Below are 20,638 nucleotides of genomic sequence, written 5' to 3'. Positions count from 1 at the left end.
TATTTAGTCATCATGGAATACCTTGCTTGCTGGTAGTGCTGTTCCACTGTGAACATCTCCCTCCAGATCAAATGTGGTTTCCTGTACAGCTCTAAAAGTAAGATAACATTTAAAGTACACTTTAGAAATTATACTGTTCAACACTTAACAAACAAGGAACAGAGTAGCTAAAATTAGTAAATTAAAATTCAACCATGAGTCCAGTTAATATTAACTTTTTTTAATACTGTATCAATTCTTTATATTAATAGAACCTAAAAATATTTACACAGATCATTTAATTTGGAAAACCAGATTCTTAGCTAATTTCACAAAATCACAGAATATGTTGAGTTGAAAGGGACCCACAAGGACCATTGATTCCAACCCCTGGCCCTGCACAGGACCATCCCCAAGAGTCACACCATGTGTCTTGAGAGTATCAAGTGAGAAAATACAAATGCACATAAACAAATACATATAAAATATGTTCATGGTCTTGTATTCCCTACAGTAGACTTGCAACAGTTCTTCAGTACTAAATGTACAACATTCTAGATAATGTAAATAATTCATAAATCATACTAATGCATGTTATTATGTTTATTCTAAAGATTTTTAAAAGTATTTAGTTGTTCAAGCTGCAATAGCCTTTTGCCATAGATTTTACTGTCCAGATAAAGCTCTGCAGTAACACAGTGCTTTGCAGTTGACTATGTAAACCTGCAAGAGCATTTATTTATTGATCTGCAGGCTAAATGCAGAATGAACTCAGGATTTAAGGAGGAATATTACAGCATAGCTAAATGGCTGGAGGTCTTCCTGCAGACAGGTCCTACAGCAAGCATACAGTATCCTTCCACATGAAAATAAAGTGGAGAAAAAATAATAATGGTTAAAACAAACACCTATATTAACTCAGTAGATAAGCTTCTTTTCCTAGATATTTTTCTCTCACTCATCTCCAAGTCAATCTGTTTCTTTTCAAAACCACATACAATAATGTCTATAGCAGCAATAGTAGCCTCATTTGGACCCAGAGAAGATGGGAGCTATGTTATTTTTTCCCCCCGCTATACAAAATGATTTTAAGATTGTTTCTTCTGATTATTTCCATAGCCATTGAAGAAAACACCTGAACCCCTACAAGTCACTAAATCTACAATCAGTATTTTTATTATGCACATATCAAAAATATGAATATACAGAAAAACAACAGGGTGGACTTCTGGACTGTTAGTCCTTGTGACACAGGAACTAGAACATAAGTAATCACACTGTAAAAAGAGGTTGCTATATTGAGACATTTAGTTCCCTATCTTAACAGTTTCATTTCGTGATTACTTCATTTCCTTCTAGTAGAATTTTAAAAGTTATCTGAGAAAAAAACAAAAACCAGGTTCTCTCAAAACATTCAGCAAATTCTTTACTTATCCCAAAGGTTGGATGAATTTTGAAATACATTAAAGTATTTAACATGAGAAAGAGGAGTGAGCATGAGAAAAACTTGTTCGAATACTCCATAATGAAAAGACACTTGCTAATCCTAAATAAAATCACAAGGTGGAGCTCAAGTATTCAAATTACATATTTAACACTTTAAATGAGTTCTAAGTAGTTGCTTTTAAGTCATACTCTAGTCACAGGCCATTTATAATGCATTCATTCTCTGTTTTTTTTCCAAGGCTCACCTCCTCACCTCAGTGGGAAGAAAATCAATTTTACTCACCCAGTTTTGTGTCTTGGGCCTTTGACCATAAGACTTGCATCAGTAGGTCTTTTGGAAATAATATGGTCCTGAGTAGGATCCACAAACTTAAATACATGAGATGACCCAAACTGAACCTTCATTCCACTTTGCAGCATGGTGGTTTCTGAAATACGCTGACCTTCCACATAGGTTTCAGCATCAATGCTTCTTGGGGTTACAGTAACAACTCCATCCATATTAGTGAGGTCACAATGATGAGGTTGAATTCCTGGACCAAATAACTGGGAACAGAATTAATTAACATAGAATAAATTAAATTATACTGCAGTAGAAACTAAAATAAAGAGACTGAGGTGCAGCTTACCCTATTTACAGACTAGTAATTTAACTTTGCTTGCTTACGAATTTTTCACACAGATGAGTGGTACTATCATCAGTGAGTTTCACTTCATTTTTCATTGCAAGAAGAATAATAAAACACGTATTTAACTAACATGTGGAGCAGAAATCCCTTAAAAAGTTTTTCACTTTTTTGGTCATACACTGTTCAGACTGTTTTCTTCCACTTGCTGTTTTGATGTGAAATCTCACAATGCAAGTAATTACAAGTCAATTAACTGCACTGACATGGACCTAGGGTGCTATAAGAGACTCCCTGTCATGAGTTTCACATAAATATGCCTATTCTATACACTTAAGAAATTCTACCTCAAAGGGATTGAGACTAGGACTTGAAAGCCATTAAGCAATTACAATAACACTGATATGCACCATTTGACCCAGTTACAAAACAGAAACCCCCATTTTGAATAATACAATCCTTAAATTATAAAGACCTTACTTACCCTACTTAAAATAATAAAACCCTTCTCTTAACACAAGAAAGGAAATAAATTCAGATAGTTATGACCATTAATATGACTAATATAATGAATTCATATGAAATTGCAGCAATATTTTACCATTCTAGCTTTGAAGAGTATTTATAGCATATTTTACTAGTTCCCACAATTACACATAACACACCAGAGGTCAGATCAGTACTGTCATCTGCTTTTTTCCATACCTGAATGGAATTGTCATCAAATTTTTCAGTTCCAACTTCAGTGACACTTAATTGTAGACGATAGAGCTTTGGCTTATCTCTGGAGTCAGAACCATCTATACAGCAAGTAATAAATATTAATTTGCAAGTTATTAAAGTTCAAATATTCACACAATATTTCTACATTTTTGCAATTTAATTTAGAATAGCAACGTTCACAAAAACACTGAGTGACATCCTTTCAAGATTTGCTGGGAACTTAGTTGTTCATCATAATGCAAGAACACTGAAGGTAGACAGAGCCTGCTTGGAGCAGCTGTTTTCTACAAATGCAAAGAACAAAGTGATCAAGAACTACTATTCTGAACATACTTTCAAAAACCTTCTCTATGTCCTAGTAGTTTGAACAATACAATTTTTGTTAAACTCTAAAGTTTTATATGGGTATACCAGAATGGGTTTAAAGATTAGGAAAATAAATTACCTGCAGATCTCTATAATAATAGAATTTATTGACCTTACTGAAGTACAGATTATCAGCAATATCTACTGTCAAGTGGTCCACATAACAAACTCTTTCCAATTCATCAGATACTGAACTAGACCAATATTAAAAGAGAATCTTACATAATGTTTACTTACAACAGCTTTAGTCTTAATATACAGGACTTGAGCACTTCTGGCCTTATCTTTGTAGTCCCATTGACCTATATTTTCATCTCACAGAAAATGAGGTAAACAATAAAGTTCATCTTCCTACTCCCCCCAGAAGTACATACTGTCCAAGTAGAATAAAATTTCACAAGATACACTGGACATAAAGTGTACATGATTTTAGTTGGTGCCTTCACAGGCTAATACAATGGGTTTTGGCGTACGTATAAATGCTCCCTGCTTCCCAGAAAATCCTACAACTTTAAATACTATCAGCTATTGAAGTAATACTGTCACTTCTGACTTCTCTCCAATCTCTTCTCCAAAGCAAAGATGTAAAAAAGGGAGGCTGCAAGGCAAAAAATGTCTTACCTGTGGATATGAACAATGACTTCAAGTCATCCCCCAAAAAGCATTAGAGAATATTATTAAAGCCATGGCACATACAGTGACACTGCCTGCGGTAGGATACTAGTCATCTTCAAGTCTTTAAATGAAAGTCAATATAAACAAAACCTCCATAAATCCAGCAGCAGAATCCCAGCTTTACTACCAGGATCTGTTTATTAAAATCAGAATGCAAGTCATTTAACTGTAAAATGGTAGCAGTAAGCTTCCTCTGGGGTTGCTGGGATGCTATTAGGCCATAAAGACACCAGGCACAGACAGTCCATAGACTGGTACTGTAAATACGAAAGTGAAGTGCTGATACTACAGTAATATCCAGTTACTGAACACAGAATCACTGCCATCACATTAGTATGTCACCCATCACAAAAGAAGTATTAATCATAAGAGTACTCCCTCTTCTAAACATTTTTCAGGTACAGGGATAAGCCTTTTATTAAAACCTTGTATTTGAGTCTAGAGAGGCATACATTTAATATCACTGTACTTCAGCAATTTGAATTGTGTGCAGTTTTTAATACTTAACAATGTTAAATCAGAAATTATATGGTTGCATCTTCAATGTCACCAAAAGCAGACATGTAATAGGTTACTGAATACATTTGGTTGCTTATACCAAATTCCATGAATTTTTATTATGTCTCCTCAAAGCTTACACCCCAAAACTTAAAGTAGCTTCTTTCACTTATTTATGATTCCAAAAATCAAGCATTTCCTCCTCCTACCCACATCCTAGTTTGGTAAATCTGGTACCCAAAAGAAGGGTGGAAGGGACCTTTATTCAACAAGCAAAAATACTGGAATTTCAAAAAAGTCAATGGCATAAAAGTAAGGGCTAGTTATCTAGGGCTTTTGTACTTAATTTCTTATGGCACTTTCTCCTAAGCTCTTTATATACAGATTAGAGAATAGGCTTTACAGACTAGTGATTTCACCCCTATACTAAACATACTTCCCACAGCCCCCTACTTTTTCATTTTTGACACCTTAAAAAGAAAAAAACACCACCTTTAAAATATTCCTATATATTTCTGCAAGATACATTACAAAATATTGTTTTCAAGTGTTTATTTAAGAGAACTTCTTGATCTCGTTCCCGAGTTCAGCACTTGTGATTAATCAATCAGTATCAAGTTCTACTAACGTTTACATCACACCACTGTATATCCTCAATATAGATGTAGATCACAAAAAATGTGCTTTCACATATGAAATATATTTTAGTATCACAGTGTTTCTGCTGAGGTATATTAAGACTCTTTTGTTTCGATGCAGTATCCATTGTAACATGAAAAAAACTTGTTTTAGAACAGCACTAGGTACAAATGCTATTTTTAATTCCCACAAAAATTATAAAGATTTAAGGAGTTACTCAAAAGTTATTTAGAACACACATGTAACACTCCACCCAGTAAAAGCCAATTTCTACAGTAAAAGGTCTCTTAATCTTGAAGATAATTCTTATAAATTCTATAAAAGGATGAAAGGTCTTTTTGTTCTAGGGGAGAGATGCAGAAGGGAAGGAAGCTTGCATTATACTACAGTGTAAAGTGTTTTATTCCCTGAAAGCTCGCCTAAATGTTGTTTGGAATGTATCCCTCACAACTCACTGCAGCAGGACACAGATTCTGCCACACCTAAGGCAAAGACCCTACCCCCAAAACATGACAGTCCACTAAGGCAGTTCTTAGCTAAGTATGATAGATTTCATGACTTGGTTTATGCACTTACGAGTCAACATTCATACTTCAAATAGTAGTGTTACAAAAAAACTCTGTAGTGAAGTGAATAGTCACTGTAAGCACATCAACTCAGTGATTCAAAACACAAATGTATATTTTTTAAATAACAGAAAAAACTAAGGCTGACCTTCATGGATATATATTTTAAACATGTTACTTCGCCACTAAAAGGTGAGCCCTACACTACTCTGGAAATTATAATTTCAACTGATTTCACTAATCTAATGCCTGAAACAATGCCAGGAAATAGTACAGACTTAAAACCAGACCAAACCAAATGATGAAGATCAGATCATAGAAAACAAGTAAGTCCAAAGATGAACAAAAATGGTCACACAATGGACTTCACCTACCGAGTTTAAATTAGTTAAACCTACATTTGAAAAGCATATTTCCTGCACAAGTTCCTCAGTATTAAGAGTTTAAACCCTAATAAGTTCAGGAGATGGTTGGGCAGATTTGAAACGCCATGTGAAATTCAGGAGATAATTCTGCTATTAAATTTCCAACAAGATGTGCACTTCCAGCAGAAAAAGCCAATGGAAAACCTTTTCGTAAACTGTTCTTCTAATAGACAACAAAATTCTTTCACACTAATTGTTAAAGTGTTACATATATACTGCAGTTCTGTTCTCAGAAAGAAGGTTGGCTGAAAGCCAAGACTTTCAAACCTTTCCAACCTCCTGCAATTCTTCTTTCTGAGTTGTTATACCTGCATGTCCTCCGCATCTTCCATTGCTATGTATTTTACAGCCCAGGCTGCACTTTTTGTGATGAAGAACAGAGAAAAGCCTTACGGCTTTGCCTTTTTTTTTTTAACGCTTTGTAATTTTGATGTCAGGCTTGTAAGATCTCAGAGACTCACATCCTGAAAAAATGTGGTTTTGTCATTTTCCTCAGCCTTTAAATATTAGGATTGAATAACTGAAGTTAATAACATCCCTGAACTCATCAGCAACCATATTCACAGATAACATAGACAGTATCAGCTATTCAAAGTGCTGCTGAATCTCACTTCAGTCTATCCAGTCTTTTTCTATTACTATCGGATTCATCTGAGTTTATTGGTTCATTTCATGACTTGGGTACAGAGACAATTGCTCAGTGCCACATTTAGAGCCACAAGCTACTGAAGTGCATCTTCTAGCATCCAGAATCCAATCTTCAGTCAATGAAACAGTCATACAACCAGCAACATCAGCAGCTGTGGAGAAGTGGAAAAACTGGACAAACTTCAGTAGCAAACTTACTGAATTTGTACAATTGCACAACTGCACAAAGCATGAGTCTGCTAGGTTCTTCTGCAAGAATATAAACAGTCAACATTTTGACAGGAGGACATTTCTACAGGAGTTATTTCTATAATAAATACAAATATCCTGAAGTGTTTTGTTCCAAAGAGACACACTGGACTCTAGAATACGAAGATCTCTTTTTCACACTCTAAGATTTAAGAAACCGTCTTTTTTTTTTCCAGTGAGACACAATCAAATGTCAAGCTTTCTACTTAATGTTCAAGTGTTCCTACAGAGCCCATCCACACTTTTTAGTTCAGCACACTCTACAAAACTCTTCTACTCTCTGGAATAATGATGTTAATGAAATGAAAGTCTGGATTCAATTCAAAGAATTGAGCACTGGAGGCATAGGCTTGAATAGAGTTCTTTAAACCCCAGTATTGTACTCCACAACCATGAAAGAAAGGGTGAGCAACATGGGCTACTACATGTAGTACTTTTACAGCAGTCTAGAAAACAAAATGAGGAAACCGGGAATAAAAAAAGTAAGAAAAGGAAAAGGTATTTTGGTAAGACATTTCACAATGAAGAAAGTTGCTTTGTATTCTCGTCTGTTTGGCCAAACCAGGATGTATCAGCACATTACTCTAAACTCTACAGAGAATCAAGGATGCATAATGATTTGTAGGTTAGGTTATCAATTTCAAATACTACAGATAAAACTGAACAGGACTCTACAGTCTAACATGGCTAAATCTTTGATACACACTACTTACGTTAGGCAACAACACAAACCAGGCAATAGAAATACCAAAAGATGCTATGGAACAGCACAGAGTAAAAAGTAAGGTCACTTTACCAGTGGTCCAAACTATTTCACACAAAAATCACAGATTACATCCACTGCATCAATGCAGTCAAACAGTGGAAAGCATGGTTAAGTTCTATGCCATTTACCCAGTACACTTTTTAACTATGAATTCTGCAGGCAGATGGATCAAAGAACTTTTTATTTCTACCATAAAACTGCTTGCTTTTAAACCACCCTATGAAACTTAGCTGTTAATCGTAGATAGAATGTTGAACTCTTTGGATGATAGCACATTCATGATAAATTTGATGTTTGTTCACAGACCAAACAATTAAATGGTAGCTGACAAGACAGGTAGCTACTTCACCAAAGGAGTCCATTGGAAAAAAAAAAAACCCAAAGATAAACAAGATAGCCTTTCATTTGTCAAAAAGAAACACAAGATTTACAGCCAGCGAAGTATTTAGTGACTAATGAGAGAACAGTATTAAATACAGCGTTACCTTCGTAAGCGTGATAGTTGTAGTAGGCAAAGTGATTCCTTCTCCCTGGGGTTAGAAACACATGCAGAGGACCCAGGTGAAGGCAGCACCAGCAGGACAGATACCATGCAGAACATGCGGAGGAGGGCAAGAAAAGAAAAGACAGGAAAGGGTGAAACCGTAGCCAGACAACAGTTATTCACTTTATAAGGATGAAGTGCATTAAACTCTTTCAACCTCAGAAACTGGGCAGAACATAAAGACATCAGTACTACAAAGCTACTGAATGAAACAATTCTTATTGTTTAGAAAAGGGACAACAAGCAGTTAGAAGAAAACCATGAACAATAGGTCAGTCCCAGAGGCAAAGTGTGAAGGCTTAGTACACAGCGCTGACACCTATGGCATTTCAGACTGTTTTTCCTCCCTCAGTTAATGGATGTCTTGCTCCACTGCCCAAGCACAACATTTTAATACTACATTGCATGAAGAGTAAGAGTTCAGAGTACAAGAAATCAAAAGTACTATTAAAAGAATCCAAAATATTAATATGCAAACCAAACCTCACCATATAGAAGAGAATAATAAATTTAATATATTCTGTGCACCGCTAATTTCATCTGGATTAAAAAACCCAACCAAACCAAAAAAACCCAAAAAATCCCACACTATTTGGCTATGAATTTAACCTTTTGTTTGCAGTTCTGATCAAAGGTTTTAGCACCAATTTCCAAACTTGCTTCTCAAAAGGTAAACAACCACACTTCAAACTGTAACATTTGCTCGAATATCTGAGTGTACCCAAGTGACATCTAATAGGAAAAAGAGCTGCATATAACTAGAACATCAAAAATGAAAGTCCATATCCAAATCTTTAAACACGAAGACAATATCAATTAAGAGCACATTGTGTATGTTGTATCTCTCCTGGCTGTTCCTAAATCATAAAATTAACTGTAAATTACAACGCAGTCCAGAGAGTTGTAACAAAGCCAAAATAAAACTCAGCCTTGCCAGTGATTTGAAGGTTCCATATAGACTGAAAAATGTTTAACATTTAAGTTTGATTTAAAAATTCATGTTCTTGTCCTGTTAAAAAAATGTTATTTTCCATGCAGAGTACTGTCAAATTCCAGGTATGCTACAGTGTACTTGTGAATGTAAAACAAATCAGATTTGAGCAGTGCTTTTCTGGTTTCCCATAATATGACATGTTAAACTATTTTACTTATTATCAAGTTTTAAAGCCCAAAATCCAAAGAAAGCTGAAGATTGAATGATTTTTTTATTTTGTTTTCAAAACACTGAAAGCTTCATACTTGCAATCATACTAATAGAGACAAAGTCTTATGAAATAATTTCTCCTCTTCTTGCACTCCAAACATTTGCTGCTAAAATTTTGATATTACAGAAATATTCAGTTCTACCTTTAGACAGCTCCAATTCAGGGTCTGGCATCAGAAGAACAACTCATGTGGCATTCACCTACGCTGCCCACAGACTTCCTTGTGCTTACAATGAAAGTCTTACTTTTGGAAAATCCAAATGACCATGTAATAATGTAATTTAGACTGTTAGACAATCAGAATTCTTACCTGGGCTTAATTCTACCAGGTATGGTAGTTTCTCAGGAGGAAGACAAGAGCCATAGCCAGACCCGTCAACTCTTTCCTTCCCCTTTAATGGCTTTCCTTCAGTTATTTTCCTGGTTTTCTTTGGGACATAATCAGGAGGCCGCCTTTTCAACTGAAAGACTAGTAGTCCTAAAACACAGTATTATACATCCTTTGAGTCACACTATCAGTGAACAAACACACAACCAATATCTATTAATTTTCAAGTGTTCCACAGGATTACTTTTAGCTTACTAAATTCCTGACACTTCTTCAAAATAGTTTTAACTTAGAAATAAGTACACCTTTGTAGAAACTTCAGGATAAAATGTAAAACCTTTCTCCTACCTAAAGACGTAATACTACAAACAGTGCATAATCAAATAGTAAATAACTCTAATGCTCCCTAACATTAAAGGTGCCCAAAAGCAAAACATACTAAAATATATGTTAGAATTTCTTACTTTACAGGGGGTCCACAGCACGGACCCAAAGCACAGAAGTCTCTTTAAGCTTTTTGGACATACCTTTATCACTAGGCCACTCCCTGAATATCTGCAGTGGACACTCATCATCATCAAGAATACTTTCTTTAGCACCTTTATCGTCAGAGTGCTGAGCACCAGGAGGCAGCATGACCTAGAAAAGAATTGTCAGTTTTTATAGCTGTTAGTGGATAATTAGAACGGAGTATTCAGGGGTATATCCTCTGATTACTTTTTTTTGCATGTGAGAGAGAAGGCCAAAGAACTCAGTAACTTGAAATGTATTTTGCTTTCCAAGACTCTTTCTAACTATCCTTTCTGGCCTCCTGCTACAGCTAAATCACACTTCCCAGAACACCAGATATATTTAAAAAGCAAAGAAAAGTAAGTTACACTTAAGGCAGATAAGATCTTTCTTCTAGTAAAAAAGTATTACTCCAATAACTCAACAGCCAAGGTAAAAAAAAAATAAAAATCTGTGGAGATGACAGTTATGAAACTGAAGTTTCCTTTATTATTTCACACACTGGAATCAGCCCTGCATTTTGCTAATGCCATTCTGCTAGTGCAACACAAGTATCTTCAGAAATGACACCACAAGTTGGCAAAGACAGTGTCATATTGCCTGACTTCTTGTCTTACTCAAAATTTACCTGGTCTACACAGAGACTAAGGGTACAACTGGAGCATTTTACGCAAGTGCTTCATGCTGTCTAGCTCTAAGGAAGAAACAAAACTAAATATAATTTTGGAACAGAACTATGGACTATTCAGACCTTTTACAGCTATACCCTTGCAAAGCAGAGGAAGGAGGAAACCTTGATTCATGAAGTCTGACTCTGAAGGAGATTTCATGCATTACTGCTCCCCACAGCGATCAAGCACAAATAACAATGACAGGAAGTATTACAGTGCATGAGTACCTTCTAAGTTAGATCTTTCAAAGCTGAATCAAAAAATAAAATGTATTTTACTCCCTCATTTGTAATCCTAACAATGTTATTTAAATTCATAGACAATTCTATTTTAAACAAACTGCTTTAAATTATTCCCCTCTCTGAACTATGACCAAGGTAACACCTTCGGAAGTGATGCAGCTATTGGCTACAGCACCCTACCACGCTGCAGCCCTCAAGAGGCTTTCCACTCATTTGTTGCCTCTTCTCCACACCCATTTCTGCGTTAACCAAGTTCTCACAGATCCACCTCAAACATCCTTTCATCTTCTTCCAAGCAGGAAACAAGTACATTTAAGATCAAAAGTATGTAATCCCTAAAACATTTTCTATGCAAAACCTGGTTAAACATAGGACTAATTAAATTATCTTTAATTAGATTTTCAAATAGATAAGATATTATAAAGGGAGGAAAACATTAAAATGTATAAACCAGAGGGAAACAGAAACACATCTACATTCAAATCTTATCTTGTTAAACCGCTCTATTTCACATCTCATATTTTAAAATCAATTATACCTACAGGATAATTTTGATTAGCTAATTAAGGTAACATTGTATTTAAAGCCTTATTCAACAAGCCACAATTTTTAAATTCCAAAGCCCTTGAGCCAGAATGTAACTAGTTAAAAAACAAGAAAGACATGTTGCAGCATGTGTACCAGGGGCTGACCAATACTGGACTAAGGAGCAAACCAAGGAAAACCCAAATGCAGTGAAATCAGAGGAACAGAGAAGATATCAATGCACAGGTGCTACTAATTTAACCTGATATTACTGCTGCAGTGGAACTTGGATAAGCATCTGTTCTTGGTGTTGGGCTTCAGGGCAGCAATGGTAAATTAGACAAGCTAGAGAAGAGGGGTCACAAAAGCACTGATCCCCTCATCCTCCCAGCCAGTTACCATTCCTCTCCTCTCTCAGGAAGAGCTGAAAACGCAGACATATCTCACTTTAAAAAGCACGTGACCTAACCTGAAGAAAGATACAAAACACCACATCTGAGCTCATTAAGGCTAGGCCATTTCTGATTGTTACGATGCCTTTTCCGAAAACATCTGTGTTTTAGGTGAATGCTGTCACCACAAAGCTGAAATTCCTACATTTTAGAATAACGGAAAAACATAGGAATAAGTCTATATTATGACTGAGTTTTGGCTCACGGGTAGAGATTTGCTTTAATTTTAAAAACAGATGCACTTAAATATCCTTTCATAAATTTGCATCCATATAGACTGCTGAGATGAGGCACAGACACTTCCCTGACTTCTGCAACTGCACAGGAAATACAGATGGGTAAAACCAGCTTAAGATCATATCTCTTGGAAGCAGGTTGTCAGCTGACAACCTATGAACTGAAACAAATGCGAAAGAGGGAATTAGGAAGAATACACTGCTTTGTCGTAAGTGCATTCATGAGCATATATAAATTATCATAAAGTCATTCAGTTCTGCATCTATTAATTTAAAATGTAGTGAAACATGCAGAAAATACAAGCTAAGAAATGTAAATGAAGATCATAGCAACTTCAGACTTAATTTCCAAAGCATTTGTTGGAATAAAAAAGAGAAGATAATTCTCAAATACTTACTGTGGTTAAGCAATATATACAGATCAAGTTATCAGATCTGTCCTTAGCAAAAGTCTCACACAAGAAAATCCCATGCTATAATAGGTCTTTAATAAGCTCTTCTGTAATTTTAATGTTTTTTAAGTAAAAACCTCATATCTACAGTATATTTGAATATATCTGCTTATTATAAATAATTAATCCTCAATTTTCCTTACAAGTTGGGAACACAGGCTCTGCACATGCCCCTAGTGGAAAAAAAACAAAACCCAAAGCAAAACATAAAAAACCCGCAAAAAAACTCTCAATGTATCTTGCTAAAATATTTAATGCCTTATGTCTGTAATGACTATTTCTTAAAAAAAAAAAAAGAAAAAAAACCTACTCACCATGAACTGCATCTTTTTGCTTGACATTACAAAAAGTTATTTATGTCTTACCCTCAAGTAAAAAAAATAAGTGCATGCTAAACCAGAAATCTAATCCAGACTCTACTTTTATAAGTTAACTAGTTTGTTGCACGCCTGAAGTCTTATGCCCTAAGTGAATATGCACAGGTAGCTTGGAAGACTGTCTAATTAATTTGACATCTTCAGAGATGTGCAGTGAACCCCGTATTACTCAGGGAAACTCCAACCAAGCAAACTGAAACAAGTAAAACACACACTGGAACAAATGCGTGTTTACTTGCTGACATGGAAAAGCACTTCAGAAACAGGGACAGAGGTACAGCCCAATACACAGCAAACTGGCATATGAAAGCAAGCAACTGACAGGAGAATGACATTTACAACAGAAGTTGTCAATGGTGTTACAAAAAATTCTTACAATGTTCATCTTTCCTGAAACTTCAGGAGTGAGTGAACTTTGTTACAGGTACTTATGCAACCTTATAGTGGTCTTATCCTATAACTTAAAATCCATCTTAATAGTTAAGTAAATGTCAACAGTTAAAGTCTTCTTTGAAGACACTTTATCTGCCACTCAAAGAAAACAAAACATTTAAAAATCCCAAACAGTAAGAAATTGAAGTTATATGTTCCACTATACATAGTTAAACTCAACATATGTAAAGAATAGGAGCATGTATAGGATTTGACTTCCACAGAAAACTGTAACATCCAGAAGAACAAGGGGAAAAGCCCTACCAAGGGTAAAGAACAGCTATGAGACTTCCATATAAAAGGAGTACCAATGGCCATTGGACCAATTTAGCAGTGTATTCATGAGTTTCCAAAAAGAGAGAACAGTGATAAAAGACACATCAAACTAATGCAAGGGTATTTTAAAGTTTCAAGCAAGGAAAGTAACTTCATAAAATATTTGGAAACAAAGTAGATTTTAAAAGTTAGATTTAAAATACTGTATTCATAAAGGAAGGATTAACATATTAAAACCCAAGACTTTATCAGCAGAGCACTGAGAAAGGCCAAGCAGATTTTACCAACTCCAATGACTTATGGTGAGCAAAACAAAGGTTTCCTACACTTAGAGTAATAAAAAAAATCTGCTATTACTCAGTGAAGACTATTCATATTCCAAATGTAAATGTAAGTGCACAACTTACGTCAGTACTGAAACTTACTGTGTGAATAAGATGCATTGCTCAGAAAAGACAAAATATTTTCCAGAAGAGCTTTCCAAAAAAATCACTTTGTTTCACAGCTAAGACACTGTTAACCTATCCCAAGATTAAAACAACATTCTCCAGACTATTTTCTATATTAAACATCCCCACAAAAGATCGGAAGGTAAGAGGAGGTAATAGGGAACACCACCACTACAGCAAGAGTAACTTGCAATAGTTTCCTGGGTAAGCGTGCAATCAGTTCAATAAATTCCCTCATACACAAATATTTTGTAATATATCATGATGTCCTCTAACTCTGAACTAAACAGACTGAAGCAAAGCTATCTTCCAAATTCAGTCACAGTGTCTCTGCTGTGATTCTTTCAAACCAGCAGAAAAACTGGAATGTCAATTCAGCCACCTGTTTAATAAGATCAATGACTGAGAATCATGAATTGCATTTATGGATCCCACAGTATGAAGATAATTGTCATAATTAAAACTACACATACTCTGCAGTCAAAACTGAGAATCAATTTTTAATATACTGTGTCATTAAAAGAATCTATTACTTACAAAAGTATTTCCCTCTAAAATAAGAACCTATGTAAACTTTTACTGTAAGTAAAATGAACTTTCACAGTTGGAACCCTCACTACAGGATAGTGAAGACAAGGATAAAATGTCCAGAACTTCATTAAAACTATGCCTAGAATGAAGATAAAACAGTTGAAAAAATGAAAACTAACATTAGTTCACTGCTACAAAACTATAAAATCACTACTATCACAGTTTCCTTATTCCTAATATTAGAGCAACATGTCAATTCCCAGTTAATTATACCACTACAGACTGGAAGCACAGCAGACACTACAGTTACTCAAAGATACCATAAAAAGCAAATCAGAAAGGAACTTTTAGATCAAACATCTATCCACATCCTTTAGAGCAGCTACAAAGTGCAGAGAATAGCACTTACTGCTTTCTTACTGCTTACCAGCGGCACTTTAAGCACTGGAGGAGGGGCAGGGAAAGAGAGCACAATATGATGAGAGACAAACTTTTTTCACATTCTTTCATCATATTAAGGAGCAATAAATACACATTTATTAGACAAGTCATAGCCAAAAATGTAATCAAGATTGGACTCAAACAAGGATCAAATGTTTTCAAGTCTCACTGTTCTCCTTGAGAAGATGACATGGTCAGAAATTTGTAACCTTTAATCAGTACTGCCCGTGGGACTTTTTGATTAAAGCCATATCTCTAAGAAACAACAATTCTATTTGGGACTTCTAAAATAATTAAAATTCTGAAAACAAGCATAAGTTTCACTTAAACGTTTAATCTTTTCTGATTTGTAATGATGGTAAGCTGCTGAAAGCTATAAGGCAACAGCATACAATATACACCTTTTACAGTGGAGTTCGCCTCAGCAATTCTGCTACTGAATGGATGCTCACTCTTAGTTCAGGGAAATAGTTTTATGTACAAATTTTATGTATCCACAGGACCAACTATTAGTTTATACATGTGTGAATGATAAGCACACCTAGTGGTATAAAACCGCAGTGCCAAGTGCAGAAATATGTTACTTTCAGCATTAACATTTATCTATATAGCAAGGAATAATTTAGTAAGATTGGAAGATTTAGGTTTTAAAACCAAAAAAACCTGAAAGGTCACCTGAGAATTCCTGAGGCTGTTAGACTTAAAAAAAAAAAAAAAAAAAAAAAAAGTTAGTCACTGAACTAACAGAGTAATTCCATTTAATTTGGAAGCTACTGAAGGAAAAAAACCCCAAACAGATATGAAACATGAGAAGACTGTGTCTTAGTACGTTCACTTACACGAGCAATACAATAATCCTTGGGATTTTCTTTTTCCAGACCATATTTTTCCAGTGCTTCAATAACTGCAAAGTCTGCAGTATCTGTAGTGGACAGCAGAATTGTCTTGTATGGTATATTTGGTTTTAAACTGTCTGCATAAATTCTCAGTGTTCCACCTTGGAAACAAAATGGAATTAACAATGTTACCAGAGAATAAAAAGACAGACATGCAGTCATTCATTATATTTCTAACAGAATGTAAGAACGAACCCCTTCAGAAATCATTTTGTCAATCCACTAATACAAGAAAAGTTACATAACATCCTCAAAATAAATTTATCACTGCCACTGGTAAAAAACTCCAGTGATACTTTCCTAATTTATGTAATCAAGTCTTCTTCCCAGTGTTTCACCATGCTTAGTATTACCTGAAGTTAAAATGAAATGGTGACAATGGTTGAAGAACAGACCTTTCCCATCTTGACAGGAAGTTTGTTGTGACCTTCGAAAATCTCCTGTCTCTTTAAAAAGCTCATTTAAGATTTCCCCCAGATGATGTTTTCTACACCCCTAACTCTTTCTTCACTACCCTTCCATGGACAGAATACAGCATTTGAGGTTCTATCAGTACTAACACTACTTAATTTGTTCCTTTCTAATGATGTTTATACAACCACTGCTGTTGTATCCCCACCCCATGAATGTGAAATACTTAATCACTGTTATTCACAAGATCTACCAGAATCCTTTGTGCAGACCCAAACAATCAGTCCTTTACACCCTTTATTTGTGCTACTGATTGCATTTTCACTTTCAGGTCATTCAACTTGTTGTTAGTACAATAAAAGACAATTATTTCAGAAGGTCTCCTCTGTTTCTCAAAGTCCATCCTTCCTTCTTTCCCAGTTCAGCACTGCTAGCAAGATCAATGAGTATACTCTCTCCCACCAATTTGCCCATGACTGAAAGCTTTGACCGGCATTCATCACAAAACACACTCCTGCGGAATCCTACCTTTACAAATCCTGCATTCAGTTACACCACTGATAAATCAGCCATGTACAAAAAATGTTGGAGAAAGCAAAAGTTAAGTCAAATTTACAGGGGTTGCTGGCCTTCAGAATATTCTCTCGGTAAACAGTTTACTGTTTATAACTTAACCAGAAGAAATCCAAGTACCTGAGTCTGGTCTGCCATCAGAACTGCGAAATTCCTGCATTCTCTTCTCTAGTTTTTGCTGTCGCCGCCGTTTCATAACCACCTCAGGATTGGATATTGTGCGAGTGAAGCTGGTTTCAGGCATATCTTTGTAAACCTCAGCTGCAAGGCGAAAATTCTCACTGCCAAGTTAGTTTAGATAAAAATTAAAAGTTGTCATTAACAGCTTAAAACACATATATTCTCATTACTTCACAAAGGATAGAAGGCCAGTAGGATGCATACACATAGGAGCCTCAGTTATCGGAAGATGGTTTCTATGTGAATTTCACTTTTGCTAGGGTTAACACTGTTCAGGCACCCATGTTCACCTGAAATAAATAACCAATTTAAATATTGATAGTTGCTAGTTTTCAAAGAAAGAAGAGGCCTTCTACCTCTTAAAGATGGGGGCGGGGAGAAAGGCATTAAAGAAACTTTACATTTTACCCCAACCTTATTATGATTTACAATACTGCAAAGCATGTGGAAGCTGAGTTAGCATGTGCTTGCAACTTGTGCTTTTTCTTTTGCTAATGCACTTAAATACAACTACAATTTAATTTTAGAAATATAAGTTTAAACCACTTACATATCATCCCCATGAAGAAGTCTATCATCTTTATCTGATGCTTGTCTCAATGCCTCTTTTTCACGCCTCTTTTTCTCTTTTTTTTCCTTTTTTGAAAGAGTTCGCTTGAAATTCTGAATTACTCCCTCTTTTTCTTGTTTTTCAGGGCCATTACTCTGAGCTTTCTGAAATAAATGAGTTTAAGACAACTTTCATCAATTTTAGTCCAATGAAAAGTTAGTATTGGTTTTAACTTCCCAGAAGAATCTGATTAAGACATATTATCACAAACACAGAAACAATACCCCAGGCAACAGTACTCCATTACACAGTGATGGGACTAATATTCTTGAGAATAACATAGAGAAGGCAAATACAACATCGTGTTCCAAAGCAGGTATGAACTGATTCTACTCAAGAAAGTAAAGCAGCAGCAGAATTTTACCTGAATAATGCCTGCTATCTACTTGGCCTCAAAAGACTCACTGAAGGTTGTAAAACATATTTCTGCCTCCCGGTAAAAATACTTCATAACAACACTGTGCTTAATCTGCTTTCAAGACACCTGTGTTGGAATGTTACATCAGAATAAACTGCAGAAGGAAAAATATTACAGAGGACTTTTCCCCTATGGTACGTTTTTCTGAGTTGTCTTTCCAGTGTTCTCTAATTCCTGCTCCTTGCACACACAGGATACCTGTAATCCTAGGCTCATTTGCCTTTTGTAGACAGAGTACATTAAAGAGCACGAGAGAAAGAAGACGTAAATTTTCCTGCTTCTATCAGGAAGTGAAGAACACAGAGAAGGGAGACTGAAGATCATTTAATTCAATGAATAGGAATAGTAACATTGGTACGTGCAAGACATCATTAACTCCCCACTTGTAACATGAACGTATCCTGTAGCCAAAAATGTAGTACAAGCTCAGTACCCAAAGCACTTTTAAAATTAACAAGCTCTAATTCCAAGAGCAACAGATTTAGTGCTCAGCCCAAGATGAAAAACTCGCCTTAAGATAGCCCACGCTGAACAGTATGTTTTCCATAGCTATAACCATTCAAGCTACCTAAAATATATATAATTACATGACTTCAGAAGCCAAAGTCTGATCTAATTTATTGTTTAAATTACTAATATCAAAGGAAACTTTTGTATGGCTGATGTTGGCAGGTCTTTCATTTTCCATTTGGAAGAGAAAAAAAAAAATCCAACAAACAAAAATCCTCCCTACAAACAACAACAACAAAATCCTCCACAAAAGGAAACAGTCTCCCATCAGTTTTTTCAAGAAACAGATTGTTACCTAGGGAGGTAACAATTTTCAGTTATTTAACTCCCTCTGGCCTCCCCCTTTAAAGGCTTCGCAAGAGGCAGGATAGGCATCATATCCTATTTGAGAAAATTTTAAAGTTTAAGTGTCTAAGTTCTCTGGGCATTACATGCTCCAATACATGGATCACAGCACCACAAGCCATCTGAAAGATCACAAAAATGCTGTGTTGCAAAGATGCATTTTAAGTATTTAAAAATATTTACTCCTCATACTAAAGGTTGTCAGCAGCAGTTGTTTTCAGGAATTAAAAAGTAGAAATTATGTTTTGCTATATAAGCAAGCCCCACACATTTCAAAACTGCTGTTACTACTAGCATGCTCCGTAAAGACTCACCTTTGGAGGAAGTGTATCGTTTTCGTTCTTGAGGACAAACCTTCCCTCTCGATCGTCTTTGTTCCAGTTTAATTGTACAACAAGAGGCTTCTCATCTACATCTAATCTTCTTTCTTCTTCAAAAAAAACCAAAAAGCAGTAGCAGTTACTTGGTATCTCAAGAGCAAAGATATTTAGAAATAAGTTAAGCTCTTAAAAACCCAAAAGCTTTACTTCACAGTACACATCAGTGGATGTTATTTTGCTAAGTACAGGGACAGAAAGAAAGCCTGGGAAGGTAGAAATACATGTCCCCTTTCTAGCAACCAGCCTAAGTGTATTCTGTCTATGTGCATAAGCTAACAGTCCCCATAAAGTAGTCTTGCATAACTCCTTTGTCAGCACTAAGTCTGGGAAAAGGATTATCACTCAGGAAGAGAAGTTAGATCTAGAGTTACAATGTTTCAAACTTTAGAACTTCATGAGACTTCCAAATACTAATTTTCGTTATTTTAAATTTACTTAAATTAGACTGCAGTCTGATTGGGGTCTGAGAAATAATATTCTAAAGACTGCAAAAAAATAAATGAGATTAGAAAATTAAAAACAAACAAAAAACCTCCCCACCCCAAAAAAAAAAAACAAACCACATTATGCACATATACAAAACAAAATTTTGCTTAGTGTATTACATCTATTTAAGGTATATGGAAAAAATCTGAAAGAGTGGTTAAAAACTTAACCAGGTTTTGCCATTTGATCTACCTTTGAGAATGTACTTAGGCATAGCAAAACAATGATGCCTTTGCAGTTACTTTTATTTAGTAAGAAACACTCCTATTGATTGAGGCACCTCTCATGCCTCAATCATGTTTTAAACATCAGGAACTTGCTCTGCTAAGCAAACCATTTCATTTTGACTACAGGTACAGTGTTAACAGATTTTTAAAGAAACCTAAAGCAGAAAAAACCCACATACTAATCATTGTTTAAACCAGCGATGACACAGGAACTTTTCCCTAATCCCATATAATTCACACCAAGTCATCATCCATAGATCATTAAAACTTAAATGTATCCCAATAAATTTCCCTTCTGGATCTTAAATTATTTCCAGTCTTTCAA

General features: G+C 35.4%; 1 protein-coding gene across 22 annotated transcripts in view; it reads right to left on the bottom strand.

Annotated features, from left to right (window-relative positions):
* The window catches only part of AFDN (afadin, adherens junction formation factor), a 122,914-nt gene that overhangs the window by 66,826 nt on the left and 35,450 nt on the right, over window positions 1-20,638 (bottom strand). For 14 of the 22 annotated variants that reach the window (XR_003526073.1, XM_027633951.1, XM_027633962.1 and 11 more), the window contains exons 3-12: window positions 19,535-19,650; window positions 17,888-18,051; window positions 17,278-17,438; window positions 16,117-16,274; window positions 10,211-10,322; window positions 9,666-9,833; window positions 8,092-8,136; window positions 2,757-2,851; window positions 1,709-1,971; window positions 22-91 (exon numbers count right to left, since the gene is read on the bottom strand). Coding sequence is in view for 21 of the 22 variants with exons in the window: in XM_027633951.1 (XP_027489752.1) it covers window positions 22-91; window positions 1,709-1,971; window positions 2,757-2,851; window positions 8,092-8,136; window positions 9,666-9,833; window positions 10,211-10,322; window positions 16,117-16,274; window positions 17,278-17,438; window positions 17,888-18,051; window positions 19,535-19,650 (1,352 nt within the window). In the remaining variant the exon portion in view is untranslated. The remainder of the gene's footprint in view (window positions 1-21; window positions 92-1,708; window positions 1,972-2,756; window positions 2,852-8,091; window positions 8,137-9,665; window positions 9,834-10,210; window positions 10,323-16,116; window positions 16,275-17,277; window positions 17,439-17,887; window positions 18,052-19,534; window positions 19,651-20,638) is intronic. The other 8 variants (XM_027633952.1, XM_027633964.1, XM_027633959.1 and 5 more) reach the window with 3 other exon arrangements.

Source organism: Corapipo altera, unplaced genomic scaffold, assembly GCF_003945725.1.
Source record: "Corapipo altera isolate COAL_440 unplaced genomic scaffold, ASM394572v1 2b, whole genome shotgun sequence".
Lineage (NCBI taxonomy): Eukaryota > Metazoa > Chordata > Aves > Passeriformes > Pipridae > Corapipo > Corapipo altera.
Note: the sequence above shows the minus strand (reverse complement) of the source record. Positions and strands in the feature narration are given on the sequence as shown.